This window comes from Urocampus carinirostris, chromosome 17, assembly GCF_059441175.1.
Source record: "Urocampus carinirostris isolate Australia breed hairy pipefish chromosome 17, RoL_Ucar_1.0, whole genome shotgun sequence".
NCBI classification, from domain to species: Eukaryota; Metazoa; Chordata; class Actinopteri; order Syngnathiformes; family Syngnathidae; genus Urocampus; species Urocampus carinirostris.
Window position 1 is genome coordinate 19,322,407 of NC_142365.1, and position 22,817 is coordinate 19,345,223.

General features: G+C 38.8%; 1 protein-coding gene across 1 annotated transcript in view; it reads left to right on the plus strand.

Moving 5' to 3' along the window:
• Window positions 1-22,817, plus strand: part of LOC148349446 (protein turtle homolog B-like) — a 71,481-nt gene that overhangs the window by 30,303 nt on the left and 18,361 nt on the right. Inside the window, exons 8-18 of the mRNA XM_088320413.1 lie at window positions 2,149-2,291; window positions 3,383-3,523; window positions 5,253-5,369; window positions 5,643-5,793; window positions 7,397-7,520; window positions 9,666-9,841; window positions 12,803-13,029; window positions 13,970-14,054; window positions 16,836-17,000; window positions 18,006-18,051; window positions 19,383-21,011. Of these exons, the coding sequence (XP_088176539.1) occupies window positions 2,149-2,291; window positions 3,383-3,523; window positions 5,253-5,369; window positions 5,643-5,793; window positions 7,397-7,520; window positions 9,666-9,841; window positions 12,803-13,029; window positions 13,970-14,054; window positions 16,836-17,000; window positions 18,006-18,051; window positions 19,383-21,011 (3,004 nt within the window). The remainder of the gene's footprint in view (window positions 1-2,148; window positions 2,292-3,382; window positions 3,524-5,252; window positions 5,370-5,642; window positions 5,794-7,396; window positions 7,521-9,665; window positions 9,842-12,802; window positions 13,030-13,969; window positions 14,055-16,835; window positions 17,001-18,005; window positions 18,052-19,382; window positions 21,012-22,817) is intronic.

The following is a 22,817-nucleotide window of genomic DNA, read 5'->3' on the forward strand; positions in this document are numbered from 1 at the left end:
CTCTTTTTCTCCTTCTCAATAGCTCCCTTTTTCTTTCTCTCTCTTTCCCTGCCACTCATCAATGTTATCCAACAATACAAAACCTTAATTTGTTAAGATTCGTTTATAAATGAATTGTGTTTAAATCTTTCTCCCATGATATTACCCATTCCTGATATCTCTCCCAAGATATATAATATCGAATAACTATAACTAGTGGCGTCTGCTGGAGTCCAAACAAGCTGATCATTTTGATATCTGGTAGCTACAAAGGGAATCCCGACAGTGCCACAGTGACAACATGTCTTTTTTTGTCTGAAATTCACTCTAAAACAATATTTTTCATGTCATCTTCACTCATTTGAAATAATAGATGTCAGTCCAATAGTTCCACGCCTCCTCTACTGTTTCCGCCTGTGTTAGCTTCTCTACCTTACGTCATCTGAAACATCTCTCTCACTCTCTTTTTTTGCTTGCTCTCTCGCATACATCAGCTGCTTTCTCACATCTTACTCGTCCTTCCTCCGTTCATTCCATTTTATCACCCTCTTCCTTTCACTGTCACCTAATTCTTATTAAAGTAGTTAAATACACATTTTTTATCCCTATTTTAGGTAGTGTTTTGGACCAAATGATTAAATTGTGGATATTTTTCACATGCTCTGATACCAAAAGGGCAAAATCAAGTCACATTTTGTGCTAATAAAGTATTTTCCGGACTATAAGGCGCACCTAAAATGCCCCAAATGGCCAGAAATATGAAATTCTTCTACATGAGGTTTATTTGAGCAGTGATTAAACATTCAAAAATCATCGCTGGCCCTGTACGCAATTAGATTTGAATACGGCTTGTGAAGGTGATGAGGGCAACATTTTACCACTAACGCTTTATTGGTACAGATGACATGCAAAAAGGCATTAGAGCTTATCTCATTATTACACTACTTTTACTTACGGTGCCAAAAACACTGATTTGCATAGTGCATTGTGATATGTTGAACTGTTTATCCACTTTCCCACCCATAAGAAAACAGAAAGTAAACAAAATACTATACAAGCTCTTTTATGTACGTATACATATTAAGAGGTTATAAGAAAGACGTGGTTTTGGTCAACAGAGCACCCTTCGGTGAGAATCGGTGAGAATTGTCTCAACCAAAATAACTTAAGTCAAGACACCATATTAATGCCGAAGGTTTACGGTGAGATTAAAATCAAATGGCACGTGCCCTTGTAAAAAAATATTTCAGAAAAACAAAAATAATTGTTATCAGTGATGCGTGAATGATCTTCACAAGAAAGACAATCTACTGAAAATCGACAAAATACAAAAACTACATTTTATGTAAATTTCCTGTGGTATGAAATGGCAAGTGTCAAATGACATTTGCAGGGAATTATCGCAACCTACTCTCAAGGAGTTTAGCCCTCCTGTTGTCCTCGGGTCAAAATGACCCGGCACTTTGTTGTTAACACCCCCAAAAATCACCTTAATTATATTTTTTTAACATTACGTTTATGACTTTACCTAGATTGGTCTTTACATACAATAAAATTAAAAAAAAAACATTGTTTTTTTTTTTATTCATTTCGATGAAAACAGTATAAAAAAGTATAAAAATGTCCTTTAACTGAAGCCAACACAAGGGTTAAATGACCATGTTTTTTTAAAATTTGCTTAGCATTATTTTGCAAAGGCAAAGGCTTGCGACCCGCTGAAATTAGGTTGACCCAATTTAAGTTCGCAGACCACCAGTTGAGAAACACTGATTTTAAATGGCCTAGATTTTATCAGAATACTGCAGGGATTGCTGAGCAACCGATTTCACCTTACTCTTACTTTTAGAAACACCTCCTCGACCATTGCTCTGACAAACTTTTTAATGATCTAAACAAGCGTGCAAAACTGTGAAAATATATCAAATATATATCCTGCAACTTATCTGGCAAGTGTTATTGCATTACTTTCCATTGCACTTTTGTTAGGATGACTCTTGTCATAACTTGGGCCAGTTAATATTTTTCTCTTTAAAATCTTTACTACATGTTGACCCTTGAATGCCATGTCTAATCTCATTGATACAATGTTTCACTATGTTCGTATCAATGACAATAGAAACATTTTCTATTGTACTCTATTCTATTCTATTCTATTCTGTGTTTGAGTAGATCCTGCCCGTGTTGTAAACATGCCATCTGTACTCTACGTGGCCATTGGTCTGCCGGGCTTTATCCGATGCCCTGTAGACGCCCACCCACCTGTAATATTAATTAAGTGGAAGAAAGATGGTATTCCTCTCCGGATAGATAAGGTAAGATGAAGTACCTTTACTGTATGTATTGAAGAGATGCAACTAACAACTATTTAAATAGTCGTCAAGTCCCCGACTGTTTAAACGATTCTTCAAATAATCAGATAATTATTGTTGGTTTCTTAAATTTAGCATGAAGTTCCTTTTATGTTTTGGGTAATGATAATAAGAAAAATGGTTATGATTAAAAAATGCATCTTTTATTGAGCATACTGCTGATTTGTACAAAAACAAAACAAACATGTCGTATCTAAAACGAATTGGGCACAGTGTCCGGTCAGTAGAAACATTAAATACATAAATACACCTTTGTCCCTATTTTAAGGACAAGCCAAAAAAAAAAAAAAAAAAAATCAAGTTAACATTTTTCATCCCTGTAAACCAAGAACAGGCTCATTCGCAGCAATAGAATAGTATAATAAAGCAAACATGTGCATTTTGTTAAGTACAATCAGTGGTTAACTGCAAACTCTGTAATGAAAGAACTTAACAATTCTCAACAGTTTAAAATCAAATGGTTTTAACAACTGATGTTTTTTTTTTATTTTAACGTTTTAACAATTGGCATTCATCCTTTGGACTGCATGAATTTAATTTCAAATGTCTTTGTCAGGAAAAGTCTGGCATAACGCTCAGGCTCACTTTTAAAGTGAAATATAAGAGTAGACACTGTACAATGCATGTCATAAAAACCATAATAGATGGAACGTTACTTTAATCTTACTGAGGCAAGTCAGACTCTGTTTCGTTCAATTGCCTGACTTGCTTTCCTCTTGAAATGTTTAAATATCACGACTGCCATGATACGCAAGATCTACATTTTCTTCACCGTATCCAAGCTAAAATGCTCCTTAACTTTTAGAAGTTTTGGTCGGCTTACTTGATGTTGACAGACACTATTGAGCAAATGCGACTTTCAGAAGAGATTATATTCATGTAGGAATGGTTCACTCTGCTGGAAAAACGTGTTTGGTGACGATCGTGGACAATGGAATTCATTGTCTATTTGACTATTTCTGTTTTAGATTTTTTGTTGCAGCCCTTTTGTATGGGTTCAGTAATAATCAAACAACAATTAATCACATCTACAGTACCCTGGTTGGAGCCAATTGGAAGACGGGAACATCCGTGTTGCAGAGGTGACAGAGGACTCTCTCGGCACGTATTCCTGCATGCCTTACAATGCCCTGGGCTCCATGGGTTGGTCCCCTCCTGCTCCCTTGGTGCTAAAGGTAGATTTGTCAGGTTTTCTTATTTTAAAAAAATACCATCACAATGACACAAGTTTAATTACTACTCATGGAAGTGATCGTGTTTGTCTAAATTCGCAGTTTCTTTTGTCAATCTAAAATACAAAATTAATTGGAATCGGCACAGGCATGTCTGATGTCTGACTTGGGGGTAGTTACAGCCAGTGATCAACTATTTACTGTCCCGCGGCCTGTCATATAATTGAAAAACTATGGCCCGCCAGTAATGTTGACCGCAGTATAAAATCAATTTATAGCCCCCCCCCAACATATTCACCATTTAACCAGATGATAACCGGAGCTCTTTGGCCGCCTGGGGTTTTTTGTGAGAATTTTAGCCCAACCCTGTTCTGACATAGCAACTGTAAATAAAAAAGGAAATTTGACTGTGAGGGCTGCAGATTCCAGGACAAGTAAAATTTGAGTATTTTTTCCCCAAAATACGAAACAACCGCATAATTTGTCAAGAAACTGTGGCTGTTTTCAAAGAATATAATATCATGAGGCAGTGCCAGACAATACATGCTGACTAAGAAAAGCTAACTGGAAATGAACGTTGTGAAAGGGTGAAGCAACTGAAAGCTGTTTAAACTGCATAGCATCGCTTTTTTACAAAACCCCGCGAGTCAAGTTTAAATGCTACAAAGGCAAGCTACGAGCTGGAGACGCTGATCGCCAAGCACTGCAAAGCTTTCATGGAGGGTCAATTTATTAAAGACTATTCAAAGAATGCCAGGCTGAATAATAGGCCTTCAAACGTTTTCAGTTTACCAAAGCTGGCCTGCTTTCTGAAAGGTCTGAACACCCCTGTCTTAAAACATGTCATCTTTGGGAGGCCTCACCTTATTTTGGAGACAACAATATGCTTCTCAGAATGAGTAGGATGGGTAATACTTTATACAATTGCCACGCTATATACGAGACTAGTTTGTTACCAGATCAAGATTAGAATTTGATTAGATTAGAATTTGTTGCATCTCGATAAAAAATTCTCCATAAGTAATAACTAAAAAGCAATTAATCCGTTCCTGTTGTGACTCGGGTTCAATTCCCATTGCATACAATGATTTGAGATTTTGGTCAGCGATGTTTTGCGATTGATCAATCATTGCACAACTACAATAGCAAACCATAAAACTTTATTTGGTAACCAGGGTTTGTATTAGTGCTTGAAATCCTTGAAACTTCTTGAATCTCTTTTTTTGTTTTCAAGTACAAAAAGTGCTTGAATGTTGTCTGATTGCTCGTAAATGCTTGAAATTGTTGCCATGCTCAATGGATGATGATTAAAAAATAAACCAAGTCTGCTCATAATTGACGACAACATGCCTGCTCCAGTAGCTTGTTCACTTTGCCATTGCATTCCTTCTTTCCTCGTGACTAACGGCAGCTGGAATTAATTTGTATGCCATTGTCATGTGAAGCGTCATCCTCCTTTACGTGTCACGCTCAATAGGTGAAGAGACAAAGATGCTGGGTACTTGAGAAATTGAAAAATTGGCTTTGAAAGTGCTTGAATTTGGCCATGAAACAACAAACCCTGAGTAACGTACATGGATAAATACTATATGCATTTCCAAAATTTCCACCGAATTTTATGGTGTTTAAGGTGCACTGAAATATCAGGCACACTTTCAAATTTCTGGCCAATTTTGGGTTTTACGGTTCACCTAATAGTCTAGAAAATATGGTAATTATGGATTATTTCCAGGACCCACCTAAATTCTCAGTGGTCCCTGGAGGGGAGTATAGACAGGAGGCTGGGAGAGAACTGATTATCCCATGTGAGGCTGAAGGAGACCCCTTTCCTAATATAACATGGAGGAAGGTAAGACTCTTAAAATACCACACAATTATGTGGAACTAACTGGTATACTACTAGTGATTTAAAAGCTAATGCTAATGCAACCCAACTTCAACCTGATGGTAGCTCTGGCCACTCCAAGTAAATTCAGTTTGAGACCCCTGTTAGACATTGTTTTTGTAAATGCTTTTAAGTGTTAGATCTTTGCATTTGTGATGCACACTATGTATAAAATGTGCTTTTTAAATAAAAGTTCTCTTTTTGTTGTTTTGTTGTTGATTTTTTTGTAAACTTTAGGTGGGAAAACCCAGTAAAAGCAAGCACAACGTTTTGCCACGAGGCAGCATACAGTTCAAGTCAATTACAAAGGAGGACCATGGAGATTGGGAGTGTGTTGCCACCAACGTTGCTACAAGCATCACTGCCAGCACACATGTACAAGTCATAGGTAATACAAATACATAGCACAAATGCAAACCCAGGTCCCAAAACATGTTGACAAAATAATACAACTGTTTAGGGATTCATGAAATACAATAGAATAAAATAGAATTTGTATGTAAGTACCATACTTTCCGCAATTTATGGTGCACTGGATTCTAAAGAAAATAGTATTTTGTGACTTTTTTTCCATATATAACGTGCACCGGAGTATAAGGGGCATTGAATTAAAACAACACTATGGGCTAGGGTTGCACATAAAGAAAACAAGTACAGTACCATATTTGTGCATCTATTTATCAGTCAGATCAGAATATATAGCTCATCGAAATTGCATAATATTAGATGCTACGGGAATCCACCCCAAATCGCAGCTGGGAAAGCGCAGTTTCATACCCACTTGACCACTAGGGATACAGACGACATATGAAAAGGATAAAATGGAAAGTCGTCCTGAAAGATATAAATAAACACAAAAACGCACAAGAGGGGAAACAACTCTTTGGTGTATCTAATCACGAATGAGACTTTGAAGGACATGAAATAAATATATTGTATATTTTATTTTGGTATTGTGTTCATAGTTCATATTGTCAGTTAATGATTTTAATTATGGCCACAGATATTCAACAACGTTTGTCACTTACACTGCTCAGTTTGGTTCAGAAAAAGTGAAACATCATTCAATACCAATATCCAATCCCTTTCTGTTTTCTCCATTCTTTACCCTCTGTATCTGGTACCGTGACTAGATAATGTGATCATGAGGTAAGACCTAATGCCTTTTCATAGATCACCTGTGTTCCCTGTGGCATGGTGGTTAGCATTCGTTGCTCTCATCGTCACTACCTCAGTTCAACCCTTGTTGCCACCATTGTTATGCAATCGTGGTCAGCAATATTTTCCAGACTAATTAATTATTTTACAGCTATGGTAATTTACCACTATGCATTTCTTCCAGTTTTAGCTGTATATAATGCACAATGGATTATAATGTTCATATTTCTGGAGAATTTGCTTTTTTTTATGTGGCCCTATTAGTCCAGAAAATATGGTAATCTTCAGGAGTGTCCCCATCCGATTTAAATTATGAAAAATTACTTCGCAGTTTATAGTATGTAATTAGCTGTGATTTATCACATTTTTGTGGAAAAAAAATACATGTATGCATGTATTTGAGAGGAGAAGGATTAGAGCGAAAGTTGATAATACTAATGTGATTCGACTAAACTCATCCTATGTTACATCCAATTCAGTTGACAAAAAAAGAAAAACACAACAGCAGCATCAATACCTGTAATTTTGCTAATTTTGGATCGGATTAGAATTGAATAGAATAGAATAAAATTGTCTTTATTGTCATTGATAACAACGTAGTAAGGATTGTTTGCAATAAGATTAGAGATGGCACTGTTACCAAAACATCACAAATTATATATGGAATGTCTTTAATGTATACTTTCTGACTAAATCAAGATGAATCCTATAAGAGTTTTGTTATAAACCAACAGTCATTTTTTACAGGTTTTGTTATCATAATCTTGGGTTAAGACTTAATATGTATGCAGCATGTGTATTTTTTAACAAATGACTCATATGCCCTTTTGCAGGCACAAGCCCCCATGCACCCACAAATGTCCATGCGGTTGTGTCCTCAACCTGGGCAAACGTGTCGTGGGATGTGGGCTACAATGGCGGCTTCCAACAGACATTTTCAGTCTGGTACGGACATGTGTGAGTCATCCCAGCAAGCTTTGCAACCTGCTTATTTTTCCTTTCTCAAAACATTCTTCTCCCTGATATAAATTTCTGTATTGTTTCGTTTCTACTGTGCATTTTTTTTCTATCCCAAAAAGAACTCAAAACCTGGGTGCGTGTTGTACACAAGGTTTTGCCGTGTTTTGTCTTATTTGACCTAAAACAGAACTTAAAGTTTAGGTGTGCGTTATACACAAGGTTTTATCGTATTTAGCCGTGTATCACGCGCATATATCTTTACCTAAAAAGAGGCCAAAGCTTAGGTGTGCCTTATACACAAGATTTTCCATTTTTGTACAATGAATAATCTGAGGAATAATTATCGCTGACCACAATTGCAAAAAATCGGTTTGGATGCAACAAGAACCGAACCCTGGTCGTAGTGATGAGAGCGCAGAATCCTAACTACTGGACCTTCAGTGATATAGATGACACATCAAAAAGGAATCAGGTTTTATCTCATTATCACTATTTTTATTCATAGCGCCAAAGACAAATGTTAGAATGGAGAAAAACAAAAGTCATCCTGAACATTTAAACAAATGCAAAAATAAAATACCATAGAAGAATAGAATTTTTTGTCATTGTAAAATATAAAACTCACAATGAAATTAACATTCATCTGTTGCACCGAGTATTAAAATAGCGTGATGTTGAGATAAAAATCAAATGGCTTTTCGTATGTCATATAGATCACTGATTGTCCAGTATTTAGGGATCAACGCTCTGACCACCACGTCCCAGATTTTGATTACATCGAAACACAAAGTTTGAGCTGAGAAAAGTGAAATAGAATTTGATACCAATAAATTAGGGGTATGCGTGATACATGAGCGCCGCATTATACACGGATTCATCCAGTAGATGCCAGACTGAATTTATAGTCCTCTAATTTGTACCCTGAGAATATTTTGTACCTACTTGACGCTAATTGTCTGCTTCTGCTGCTGCTTTGCACTGCTTGCCAATTGCATGCTTTACTCCGTGTATGTTGATAATCTGACATTGAAACCAATGTTCCCTTCTATGTCAAACTAAGAAACAAGAAAGAAAGAAAAGTAAACGTTTTTAAACCAGGATTGTGTGGCCGTCAAACCTTAGTATGCCACAGAAAACTAGCTGAAAAGAAGAAAATAGTACTTAAATTGAGCTATATTACCAAAATGATCTACTATATCAGATATTGTTGAGCACAGCCAGAAATACGTATAAAACTGGATTGCACGTCACAGTCATCAGTAATAAAGAAGTAGCTCACCGCTTTTTGTATTGAACATCTTACAGTGATACCTCTTCTTACGAGCTTAATTTGTTCCAGAATCATTCTCATAGCTGGAATTGCTCCCATAACAATCAAATTTTAACAATTTGATAACATTAAAAACTTGTGGTTGCAAGGAAGAGTCACAGAGATTGCAAACCTGTCAACATATACGTTTTTCTTGTATTTCATACGTTTGTTGATATTTTCTTATTGTATACACCATAACAAGTTTTATATGGGAAAAAAACAACACACCAATCTCATCTTGCCCATTTCGGTTCTAATCCAGATCGTCTAGGGTCGTTTCAGTCACTCATAGCAGACAACAACGTCATCATAGATTTCTAATAGTGTTGCCGTCTTCTACATAGTCTGTCTTTCTATTAGTAAATGGGTGCCGCATTTTGTTTGTTAGTTTTAGTGGCGCTTATCAAGGAGGATTTGCAATCATTAATAAGGGGAGCAATTGGCTGAGGTTGACAGGTATGAGATCAAGAAACTTGATATATAAGTGCTTACTGTACACTTGAAATTAAAATTACTGTAACTTTAAATGAACAAACAGAAAAAGATGTTCACAGCACAATTGTTTATTTTTTTGACTGTAGTAGTTTGCATTCACAAACTGGACGAGTTGATGCTGTCGGTAAGCAGTCACGAGCGGTAAGTAATCTCTAGTGGTAGCCTCAGGGGTATTTTTTTTGGTGCAAATAAAACTCCTATACTGAAGTTCTTGTGTTTAATTGTGCTCGTACAAAGAGGTACCACTTGACACGCGGACTGCATTACTTGGGCAAAAGTAATAAAGTATGTCCATGTTTCGGTCCTACTCACCTCTTCCCCCTCTCCCCTTTCAGGCTGAAAAGGGAGCATTTAGGTCCACATGACTGGCTCTCAGTTCCCGTTCCAGGAGGCCAAGAGTGGATGGTGGTTCCTGGCTTGGAGCCCGAGAAGACATACCAGTGCAGTGTCCTGGCCCAAAACAAGCTTGGCACAGGACCCTTCAGTGAAGTTATTACTCTCAACACATTAGGTAAGCATTCTGGGCACCTCCTCCCTAAGAAAAGGTTTGTGTTTTTTTTGTATTTGAGTCAACTTGTTTTATTCTGTTTGTAAGGACCTGAATTTTTTTGTAGCAATAATTTGCAAAGAGCCATATCCAAACAAAGTTATAAATGTTCTTTCATATTTATACTTGCAGTATATTTCAACCAATAGATGTGGTCATTCTAAACCAGGGGTCTCCAATATGGTGCCCGTGGCACCAGGGGGCCCCCTGAGAACAGCTAAGGTGCGCGCGGACCTGTTCTGAAAATAGCTCACCAGTGCTAGGTCATTTTGATTTTCTCGTGAAATGATTGTTTAGTGGTTGACGGAGTCTTATTAAACCCTACTTTCAATCATTAACCTGGTGAGAAAATAGCAATAAGATGATTTATTTTAGAAATGCATATAAAACTTTGTGTCCTTTGTGCTCATTTGTAAATAAAAGTGACAAGATTGGAGGCCTCTGTTCTAAACATAATTAAGATAGAACTGCTTAACCCTCCTGTTGTCTCCACACCAAAATGACCTGCCGCTGTGGTAAAAATCCCAAAAGTCACCTAAATGTTTTTTTACTTAAAATCTCATCACTTTTCCTTAGGGGCCGGTCACACAGACATTTACGGCTGAATTCACGGCCAGAAATTTATGCCTTTGAGGCGGACGCTATTGGACGCATTGAGTTCGCCATTCAGACGAGATACAGCGGTGCTTAACACGAGGTCGGAAATTCGCGCGAAAAAGTTCTCGCGCTGCTCAATTCTTCAGAGCGCGGGTACACAGCCTTTCACGAGCGTATTGAGGCTGAACCACGGCCAGAAATTTCTGGCCGTGAAGCAGATGCTGTTGGGCGCTGTTGGACGTTTAGAGACCGCCATATAGACGAGATAGAGCAGTGCTTTACTCGCGGTCGGAAATTTTCACGTGGTTGGCCGCGTTCAAAACTTTTGAGCTGCTCAAAAGTTTGAGCACGTGTTAAACCGCGTGCCGCACACGTGGTCAACACGAAGTAATGACGCGGAAATGACGCGGAACGACATGCTCTGGCCGCGGCCAGGGCGTGGTTACACATGGGTAGGACGGGAAATTTCAGCGGGTAATCGTGGGTGGAGCATGGTAATAGCATGTTCTGCGCCTGTATCGCGGTGTTATTACGTGAAATTAGCGTGTTACGCGTGTGACAGTCAAACGCCTTTCTCCGCGTATGTACAGCGCGATTTGCCGATCACACGTCATTTGTGCTCGTGACGTCAAGGGGGTGAACATGGATCCCCGTCAGCGTAGTTTCTCTTCATTTCGAATAAATCTTTCGGTGCGTTCGCAGCAATGCTTTAATTCTGGGACCTTAGCTTCGCCTTTTGGTTGAGAGTAAGAGTCCCGGCTCCTAAGCTCTGTAGCGTAGTATGAATTGATCGATAATGGATAATGAATAAAGAAGATAGAACAATCACCCTTAACCTCCCCCCCCCCGTCAGCGTAGTGATCTCGTCTTAATCCATTTTTATTTCTAGGCATTTCTTTTCAAGATAATAAAATAAAAATGATGCCATAGGTTGAAATCTTGATCTTCACGGGACTGTGTTCTTGTGCGGTTATGATTGCTACAGCCCAGTGCCGAGATTTGCATTCCATCACTAATACAACCACCTTTACCTCGTTTTATCTCACTTTTAGGGAATGTAATGGCGAACATATAACTAAAACCACATCGTCTTGCATTTGTTGGAAATGTAATACAACTTAATCCACTCCGTCTTTGTTTTTGTTGTGAACGTAATCGAACAGTAATGCACACCGTATATAAAATCCCCCCCCCCCTCGCGTGAACGCGCATGTTGCGTAGGAGTCGGATTTGGGCACAACACCGGCTCGGGAGCTTTTATACCCGTGGTCCACACGAGAAAATGACGCAGAAATGACGCGATGAGGAAGCGGAACAGTCGCCGGCGTCTGTTTTGCGGGCATACCACCGATGAACAGCGGGTTAGCCAATTTTGCGCATTTTCCATCCCGGGCAACCACGGGCAAAAGAAAAACGCAAAATTTTAGCCGTGATTCAGCCGCAAACGGCTGTGTGACCGGCCCCTTAATTGGCCCTATCAGTCGAAAAAATTTGTGAATTTATGTTTTTTTACACATTTCCATGTAAGCTGTAGAAAAAAATGTTACACAGATGGTCTTTGGGTCACTTATTTGGTATCTGGTACTAGTGATCCCTAGAGCCAAGAAGAGATCCGCAAGTTCAAGAGGGTTCTCCATTTGGGCCCGAGTGCTGTGGAATGCTCTTTCCCCTGAGATTTGATCTGCAACCTCAGTGGAAATGTTTAAATCTAAGCTTAAAACACACTTCTATTCTATAGCATATGAATAACCTATATTTTATGTTGACAATATCTGTGTATTATTTGTTATACAACATCCATTGCAGCCTGGTCATCCTGGTCATGTTGAGGTTTTTGAGTTTTTCCTTGCCTTCATGTAGGTTTTAGATCAGGGGATGGTGTCATAAATTATGAAAGCCACAGACTATTATGACTGTGGTTTTCAATAATCTGTGGTCTGTGCAGCCCTTTGAGACTCTTTGTGATTAAGGGTTCAACAAATAAACATGACTTGATTTGACTTGACTATGTTTCGATCATATTATTACAACATGATAATGCATCAGATAATGAGCAATTTGGTCTGATATGGCAGATGTCAGATAATTTGGGTAATATAGTCAATATTAAGCATTTTTTACTTATTTTTGGACAATTTTCTAGGGCACGCTAAACAAAGTTTCATGTCATCGTAAAATGCCATGGTGCACAGGTTTACAAGCACTGATGTAAGAAATTTAATAAAGACCCAAAGCTAATATAGTTGTACAACTAAAGAAACCCTTTAGTTGATTTACTCCTGCGATTCCAACACTACAGTGATTTTCTTTCTGCATGTTTATTTCTAGTATTTCCTATAAGTACCCCCGAACCGCTGATGCTGCTTACCCCACCACGGTGCCTCACAGCCAATCGCACGCAGCAGGGAGTCCTGCTTACCTGGATCCCGCCAGCCAATCATACTTCACCCATCCAGCATTATGTCCTGGAGTTCCACTTGGGGGAACGATGGATGGTCCTGGACGACACTATCCCCCCCAGTGAGACAGAGTTTCTTGCTCGCGACCTCATTCAGGTAATCACAAACCAATCACAATTTAAGTTATGTTGTTTTCTTGGAATTGCCTTGATTAAAAAGACACAGAGGCACTGTTGCATAATGCTGAAATAATCATTAACTTACAAGCTTTTTGTGTGTATCTATAAATATCATATTTTCTGCAATATAATGCGCACCCTCAAACAATAGTATTTGGACACATATTTTTCAAACATAAGTTGCACCGGACATTAAGGATAATAAAATTGAGACTACAGTAAGAACTACTGTAATTATTTAACATTTACTGGATAAATGAGGGCAATGATTGATTAGAAGTGTCACAGACCAAAATCTTGAAACTCTGAAACTGTCATCAAACACGGGTTGCCGGAGTTAGAGCGCCGACACTTAACCACTGGACCATAGTTGGTACAAATGGCATATGAATTTGAATGAATTTTATTTTTACTTGCGAGTACTGTAATTCTGGTTGAATTTGCATGTCAATTTTGAGGCCTAGTTTTTGTTTAATAGATAGATTTTATAGTGCGTTGAGACTGTCTGAGCAGTGTGCAATTGCCCACACACGCAGATTAGTGGGAACATTGGTTGTCAGTATATCTTGATCTACCTACTCAGAAAATTATCCTTAACCACTGTTTTGGACTTCATGAACAATTTTTCATATTACCTACGGATATTGCTGATGTTGACTACATTTTGTGTATTGTTACCAAATGGAACATCTATTGCAGCCTGGTCATCCTGGAAGTGGATTACCTCTTGTGTGACCCCTTGTCAAGGTTTCTTATTTTCCTCATGCTGAGGTTTTTGAGTTTTTCCTTGCCTGCATGCAAGTTTCAGATCGAGGGATGTTGTTATTGTAGCTTGTACGGTCCTTTGATATTTTTTTGTAATTTAGGGTTATTCTAAAAAACTTGACTTTGACTTGACATTGTGGTTCTTATTTTAGGAAGCCTGGTACGAGTTTCGTGTCATGGCTGTTATGGATGACACCATCAGTGATGCGAGCAACACAGTCGGTGTGGCGAGCACAGGTAAGGCATTCTGACAAATGATATTAATTCAGATACCTGTAGAGGTAGATGGTCATAAAAAGGTAAGTTTGAAGAGGTGGGTTTTGAGTCCAGATTTGAAAGTGGACAGAGTGGCAGAATTCGGGAGGTCAGTCGGCAATGAGTTTCAGAGCTGGGGGGCAGGGCGGCTGAAAGCTCTGCTCCCCGTGGAGCTGAGATGGCCAATGGGTATAGTGAGATGGGGGGAGGAGGAGGATCTAAGGGTGCGGGATGGCGTGGCACCGTGAAGGAGGTCGGAAGGGTAGAAAGGGGAAAGGTTGTGAATGAACATGTAGGTGTCATCATATTTATTTATATAGCCCTAAATCACAAGGAGTCTCAAAGGGCTGTACTCCTCATCAGAGGTAAGGTCTTAAGCCCAAATCTGAGCCAGAGTCAGAGCCTGACACGAATTTTGGTTAGGGTCGGGCTTAAGATGGCTTCTTTCTTGCTGATGTTTTGAAAAATAAATAAATGTTTTAAAAGTGTATAAAAAATGACTTGTGAATAATAATTTGCAATAAAAAATGAATAACGCATTTATTGAAAAAGAAAAAAACATTTTCAAAAAACGACTTTTTTCATACTTTGGATCTTAGGGCCCGGTCACACAGCCGTTTGCGTCTGTATCGCGGGTAAAATTTTGCGGGTTTTTTTTTGCCCGTGGTTGCCCGCGATGGAAAATGCGCAAAATTGGCCAACCCGCTGTTCATCGGTGGTATGCCTGCAAAACAGACGCCGGCGACTGTTCCGCTTCCTCATCGCGTCATTTCCGCGTCATTTTCTCGTGTGGACCACGGGTATAAAAGCTGCCTAGCCGGCGTTATGCCGAGAAATGCATCCTTGCCGCTACTACAACCACTTTTACCTCGTTTTATTTAACTTTTATATCACTTTTAGGGAATTTAATGGCGAACATATAACCAAAACCACTTCGTCTTGCATTTGTTGGGAATGTAATACAACTTAAACCATTCTGTCTTTGTTTTTGTCGTGAATGTAATCGAACGGTAATGCATGCCGTATACAAATCACTTTTGAGCAGGTAACATGTTTATTTTGCCTTTTTCTATTCAAATCGCTCGTATTGAAACTGTTATGCACTCTACCGTAAAGCTTATTTCTGCATAATAAGCTTTACGGTAGAGTGCATAACAGTTCTCAAAAGTGATTTATATACGGTGTGCATTACCGTTCGATTACGTTCACAACAAAAACAAAGACGGAATGGTTTATGTTGTATTACATTCCCAACAAATGCAAGACGAAGTGGATTTGGTTATATGTTCGCCATTACATTCCCTAAAAGTGAGATAAAACGAGGTAAAAGTGGTTGTAGTAGCGAGGGGATGCAAATCTCGGCAGGGATGCATTTCTCGGCATAACACCGGGCTGTAGAAATCATAACCGCTCAAGACACAGTCCCGTGAAGATCAAGATTTCAAGCTATGGCACCGAAGAAGCCAATATGTTATTATTGTAATAGTTTTTCATTTTTATTTTATTATCTTGTTATGAAATGAAAAGAAATGTCAAGAAAAAAAAATGGATTAAGACGAGGTCACTACGGTGACGGGGATCCATGTCCACCCCTTGACGTCTCGAGCACAACTGACGTGTGCTCGGCAAATCGCGCTGTATTTACGCGAAGAAAGGCGTTTGACCATCACACGCGTAACACGCTAATTTCACGTAATAACACCGCGATACAGGCGCAGAACATGCTATGACCGTGCTCCACCCACGATTACCCGCTGAAATTTCGCGTCCTACCCATGTGTAACCACGCCCTGGCCGCGGCCAGAGCACGTCGTTCCGCGTCAATTCTGCGTCATTACCTCGAGTGCCGCCCGCGGTTAACACGTGGTCTAAAGTTTTGAGCAGCGCAAAACTTTTTCGCGCGGACAACCGCGTGTGAATTTCCGACCGCGTGTAAAGCACTACTGTATCTCGTCTATATGGCGATCTCAAAGCGTCCAACATCGTCTGCTTCATGGGCAGAAATTTCTGGCCGTGATTCAGCCTCGATACGCCCGTAAAAGGCTTGTTGACCGGGCCCTAAAGTTTTGAGCAGCGCAAAACATTTTCGCGCTGCCAATCGCGTGTGAATTTTCGACCGCGTGCAAAGCACTGCTGTATCTCGTCTGTATGGCAATCTCAAAGCGTCCAACAGCGTCTGCTTCACTGGCAGAAATTTCTGGCCGTGATTCAGACGCAAACGGCTGTGTGACCGGGCCCTTACTGACCTTACATTAAATGCATTTATTTCCCTTTTAGGAGGGTCCTCCTTGTAACGACAAATTGATCACATGGGTTACTGAATTTATGCAACTCTAAGACCATTCGATTTTGCTTAGGTCCACCTAGTTGTTACTTTACTGGTTCTTTCCTATTTACATTTGATTAACCAATCTTGTTAGTATTTGTGTTCTGATCTACAAGTTTTTTTCTGTTTATTCTATCTGTATTTTTGGTGGTTCATTATTTGTCAGACATTTTTGACGTTCCGACTTATTTATTAGCGTTTCATATATCTTGCATTTGTATGGAAAGCTAAACTAAAGAATAATTGTTATTTAAAAACATAAAACTTAGCTTCAGGCTCGCTCGCTCAAAATCAAGTGTATTGGTCGGCTCGGGCTCGTTCAGGCTAGATACACGTGGTGCTGGCTCGAATCGGGCTAATTTTTTTTAGGCCCGATCTTACACTACCTCTGCTTCTCATGCTCTGTTACATTATAACGAACTTTAATTACTCCGCAGATTTCTTCCCACCCCCTGAGATGTTCGAGGAATCAGGTTTGGCCAGACCAGTTGTGGCCGGCATCGTGGCCACCATCTGCTTCTTGGCTGCAGCCGTCCTTTTTAGTACAATGGCAGCTTGCTTTGTGAATAAGCAGCGAAAACAAAAGCTGAAAAGAAAAAAGGGTAAGGAAAATTGGCTGGGGTGTTATTGTATTTATTATTGTAGAAACTTTTAGACTTGGGTCACCAACATTTTCAAACAATGAACTATTTTATAGGTACCAAATGATTTGAGCGGTTACCCAATCCATACACCTGACTGCAATAGCGCATTTACGCATATCACCTTCAATATTATTGATTTGTCGTTTTCCATAGTATAATGGATTAGTTAGGGATTCCTGGCAGCATTGTTTATAAAACAGTTATGCGTAGAAAATTAATGAATATTCAACACCGTACTCCTTTAATATGTACTTCCACACTAAAAGGTGCACCGGATTATAAGACGCACCCCCAAAAATGGTCTTTTGTCAGATATGTTTCACACAAAAGGCTCACCTGACTATAAGACGCAAGAAATTGAGACTTTATCTAGAGTTATCGTGTTTCTTCGTGTATATCACCTTGTTTAATATATTAGTGCAATGATTCAGCAGTCAATAAGTGTCCATGACTAAAATCGCAAAACATTATTTGCAACAGAAATTGAACCCCAGTCATGGTATTTAGGCTTAGGGCATTGACAAATTACCTTTAGACCACCAGTAGTACCAGTAGTAAACCTCAACCTAAAGGCATTCAAACTTATCCCTTCCCATCATATTATTTTGACTAATGCTGCCAGAAACACTATTTTGCATGGTGGATTCTTTTGCAACGTTACTGACGCAGATAACACATTTCTAAATTTCTAGGAGAGTCCTGTAAACTTGTATGAGGGTTAAGCATTAATTATTAATTATTTATTCATTTCTTGAAGAGGAAATTATTGTTTGTTGTTTTATTTTGGTACAATGTCATAAAGGACAATAAGTACTTTTAAAAAAGGTTATTTGCAAGTTGTAATGTTTTCTAGTTGCTAGTTTTAATACAAATGCCCCAAGTAAACGTTACTTTTACCTTTTCTTGACTTTTTAAGTAAAATTGACAAATATGAATGAGTAAAATTTGCTTTTTTTTCTGTAGATCCACCTCTCTCTATCACCCACTTGAGAAAGAGTATGGCCACACCGTAAGTGTTTCTATTTTTTATGGTGAAAGATAAATCAATTTGTTTACATTCTTTATATTTAACATATAGGCAACAAAAACATATACAAAATCTTTAAAACTAGCTTATTGACTACTGATAGTAAATGAGTTTTACTGAGGACCAAAAATGTCCACTGTTCAAAATAAATGAATAAATATCAATGAAAAGATTTTTAAAAAGGGAAAACATGATACTGAATGAAAAATCACGGATATAAAAATCATAACACATTAATTAATTGATCAAAAATGAATGAAGGTTTTTAAAGATATTTGTGCTTTTTCATGGAATCACCAGCCTCATATTCCTGAAAAGGGTCTCAAAAATATTTATTAATCTTTTTTGTTCTTTCTTTCTTTCTTTCTTTCTTTCTTTCTTTCTTTCTTTTGTTCTTGCGTAATTGCGTTCTTTCATTCTTTTTTTCTTTCGTTCTTTCGTTCTTCATTTTGTTCTTTATTTCGTTGTTTCGTTCTTTATTTTGTTCTTTCGTTCTTTATTTTGTTCTTTCGTTCCTTCTTTCGGTCTACAGATACTATCTTTGTTTTTATTTGGTTGTCATTCTTACTTTGTTTGGTTGTTTTTCCCTACTGAACCCTCTTGGTCCTACTGCACGCAAGCAAGTGGATTTGTTTGCAAGTGTTTTATTAGATTTTACATTTTTAACTTTTTACAATAGTTTTTAAGATATTTCTCGCTCTAAAATAATCAAATAAATTAATACCTTTGAGAGACAGTTTTAGGAGGAACAGAAACCTTTAGCCAATTAACACCATCGTCCAATCGTCAAAATTGGTTTCGTCCCATGCTTACAGTCATGTATAGTCAAGTATTTGTATTTTGAATGAGTACTTAGGCAAACCCCATGTAATGAACACAGTGCCGGTGGCCTCCAATAGTTTATGTGCCCAAGACACACCACAGGAAAGTGTGCCCCTAGAAGTTAAAGGTTACCAAAACCCAACAAAAAACCCACAAAGACGCTTTTCTTGTCTTTGACGCATACATTCTACATATGTAAGGGAATGCTTCTTTTTATGCCCTATCTAAAAAATTACTCAAGCTAAATCATTTGATGCTTAGGCTGTTTAAACAAGTTTGATATCCATTGAATATTAATCATTCATTCTAATAGATAAATGTATTTTCCTGTACTAACTCACAATTAGATGGTTTGTATGTAAAAAGAGAAAAACAGTGATCTGCTGGCAACTTAGGCATGCTTGAGCATGTTTGGCTGGAACTGGATTACTGACTTGACGTATGCTGTCATTTCTATTACATTATCACATGGATTGCATTCTTTTATATAGGCAAACTTCAGGAAAACCAAGCCCAGAAAGCATTCGGTCAAAGACATCTATATCGAAAACATCTGAAGATAGTCAGGACTACATTGGAAAGAAACCGTTCCCAAGTCCAGGGAAAAGGGAGGAGATGTCTCTGTATAAAAAGACCAAAAGAGCAATAACAAGCAAGAGATACACCATTTCGAAGCATGAGTCTGATGCAACAACCCCGATTGAACTCATCAGCCGTGGCCCAGATGGACGCTTTGTCATTGATCCCACTGATTCCGAGTTTTCTTTAAAGCCCCGGCGAATCGAAGGTTTTCCCTTCGTGGAAGAATCTGATCTCTATCCTGAATTCCGGCAGTCAGATGAGGAGAATGATGATCTCAGACCTCTTCCACCAGTTATGGCCCCTCTCCGGCCTCACCAGATTTCACCCATCTCCAGTCATGAATCTTATCTCCAGCCTCCAGCCTACAGCCCACGTTTCCAGAAGCCTTTTGAAGGTATGACTTTCATGGAGAGCAGTCAGCTGCAGGCCACAGGGCAGATTCGAGGCTCACTCCATCACAGAGCGTTTTATGGCTACCTTGGTGATCCTCCTCCTGCTCCTCCTTTTTACATGACCGATAGCAGTCCGCTCAGCTCCGTCATGTCCTCTCCTCCCTACATGACTGAAAGTCCTTTTGGTTATCCTATAATTCCAGAAGACAGGGGGGAGGGTGATTTTACGCAATATACTGTATCTGGCTTCCCTTATCCTCTGACATTAGCTTCTTCCTCTCACTCACCAGAATTTTGGCGGGCTATGGATTTTACATTTTCAACTGTGGAAGGGCCCCAATTCCTTTTTCCACCCCAAAACTCTTTGCATCTCCGCCATGATGCTCCCTATCCAAATCCTGACCCTGGGCTTCCCCTCAGCCCTTTCCAGACCTCCACACTGCCAATGCCTACCTATCCTTCTGTTTTGCCACTAGAACCACCACAGAGCTACTTAAGTAAGTCTCCAAGCAAAGCTAGGCCCCGTGGCTCTCCTGCCAGGCATTTAACTATGCAAGAGGCTTATTTAGGGCAGCTAAGACGTACAGGCCATGGTAGGAAAATTCCAGTTTTGCCATTCAGCGATCCGATGGCCCATATCAACCCTAGCACTCTAAGCAGCCTTGATACAAGATGGTTCGAATCTGCCCCGCATTTCAGTCCAAGACAGACTCGTAGAATAGATCCTGGTGTGCATCAGGTGGTTCTCCAGCCCTCTCGACTTTCCCCTCTTACCCAAAGCCCCTTTAGTTCTTGCGAAGCCTCCCCAGAGATTGTCATACGACCCCGGCCGCGCCCAAACGTTATTCAAACTCCTATACCCCCAGAGATGTCTGAGATTACCCTCCTACCTCCTTCCACAGTGACCTTCTCTAGAAGATCATCCCCTTCTTCTTCGCCCGCCCTAGGCCATGGTAGCAGAAGATCCAGTCCTAGCTATCGTTCTCGCATGGCCTTTGCTTCATCTGCAACCAGCTATCCAGATTCCCAGTCCCCATCGCCGCCCATGGAAAGCAGCGACTTATTTGGGCAGGTGCCGTCTCACAGGAGAACTGAAGAAGAGCTCCTTCCGTCTGAACCTTTTCCATCCCAGTTATCATCTTCAGGGTAGGTGCATCAGCTATGTTGCTATATGGATTCTTTCATCTGCTAAAACCTATTATGCTTTGATGTGACTTGGCTTCAATACTAAACTTAATACTGCAACGCAAAATCCATCAATTTGGTAAATAGCATCTTAGAAAATGTCAGGTTTAAACTTTAGTAGACACTCAAAATAGGGAGAAAAAGACATCAATGGATTTTGAACCTGCAAGAAGGACACATAGAGAAGCCTTTAGATCACTCTCTATCTCTGTTCTGAGGATTTCCCCTGACCACCTTCTTTTTATTAAATCTAAAAGGTTCCAGAAAGCAGAACAGCCTTCAACGGTTTGGAAATTTAAAGAACAGCAACTCGATTAGCCAATAGCAATGACGTAATAGTCAAAACAACAAACAACAATACGCAATAGTAGTCAAAATAAGGCATCCTCTGAAATCTCCTTTGCGAATGTCCAATATTAAAACTAGAATAAACTTATCAGAAAGTTAACGATAAAACGATATATCTACATAATTTGTGCGTATTACTTCTTTATCTTCTTTTTTTCAAAACTTCTTTATTTTCACCAAATATGTTTCAAAAGGTGATACAGATAACTGATCCAATCCTGCCTCTGACATTATACAGTAGTAATCATCTCCAAAGAGTAGCTTTATTTAGTCAACCTATCAATTAATCACTTACTTCATACAAATATTAATTACAAATGAGTTTTACTTAGCCCTGGGAGCGTTGATAAAAATAAGACCCGAAACATTTTCTTGCTTACATTTATGTATTTTACACAAAGTTAATAATTCAACACGCTTAACACAAGGAGATCCAATAAAAACTAAATAATGTGTGAATAATACAGAAATTCCATATCTTTTTTTTTAATATTGTGTTTATATTATTGTATGTTGTTTTCTAGTTTTGTGTTATTTCCTTGTGTGAAGTTTGTTTATTCGATAAAATAAATAATATCATGCAAGCTTGCGCTCCATATCCATAACTGGCCTTGGCTTATGTGTGTTTTACCTAAATGTGGTTTCAAAATAAAGTTGCTCAGAATTTTTTTTTTGTTTTCCGTAAAACATTTGACTGATGACATATAATGCACAGTTGTAATACCCTGAGAGTAATTGTTCTTTTTACCCTTGGAAATGAGTTGGAATCTTTCACCCCTGTTTGAGAATTTTTTTATAACTTAAACAGGTTTCCGTGACAAAATGTCTTAAAAAAAACCTCAAAGATTTTATAAAGAATACCAAACCATCCTGTGTGTATTCTATAGCATTTCATAGATGAATTAAAAAACCCAAATGGTAGAAAGTTGCCAAAGCTTTCCCCGCACTAGGGGTAAAAAGTGCCAAAGTCTCCTGTCTTAAATGGATTAATGCTACTTTTCCATCAACATAACTTATATCAAACCTTGATAAATCTTAATGAATCACTTAAGATAAACAACACATTTGCCATTGGGATCCGTGACTTAACTTGTGCAGTTTGATCCCTCCCACGGAATTTGGTTGCTATTCAGACATTAGCTCAGTAATCCTTTTCTCCATTTAGATCCTACACCAGGCATGTCAAACTCAGTTTGGCTCTGGGGTCGGATCCAAAAATTTCTGTTCTCTGGTAGGCTGGATCAGCATAAAAAATGTCAACGAAAACTATTTAGCTTTGTTTTTCAGTACTATGCTTTATCATTCGGCCTCCATTTGTAGCCTAGTCTACAAATGATAATCACGGATGAAAATCTTTTCGAAAAACAGCCGTTATTTTTCACAAACAATAAGAAAAAATTGTGTTCGTGTTTGGCATTA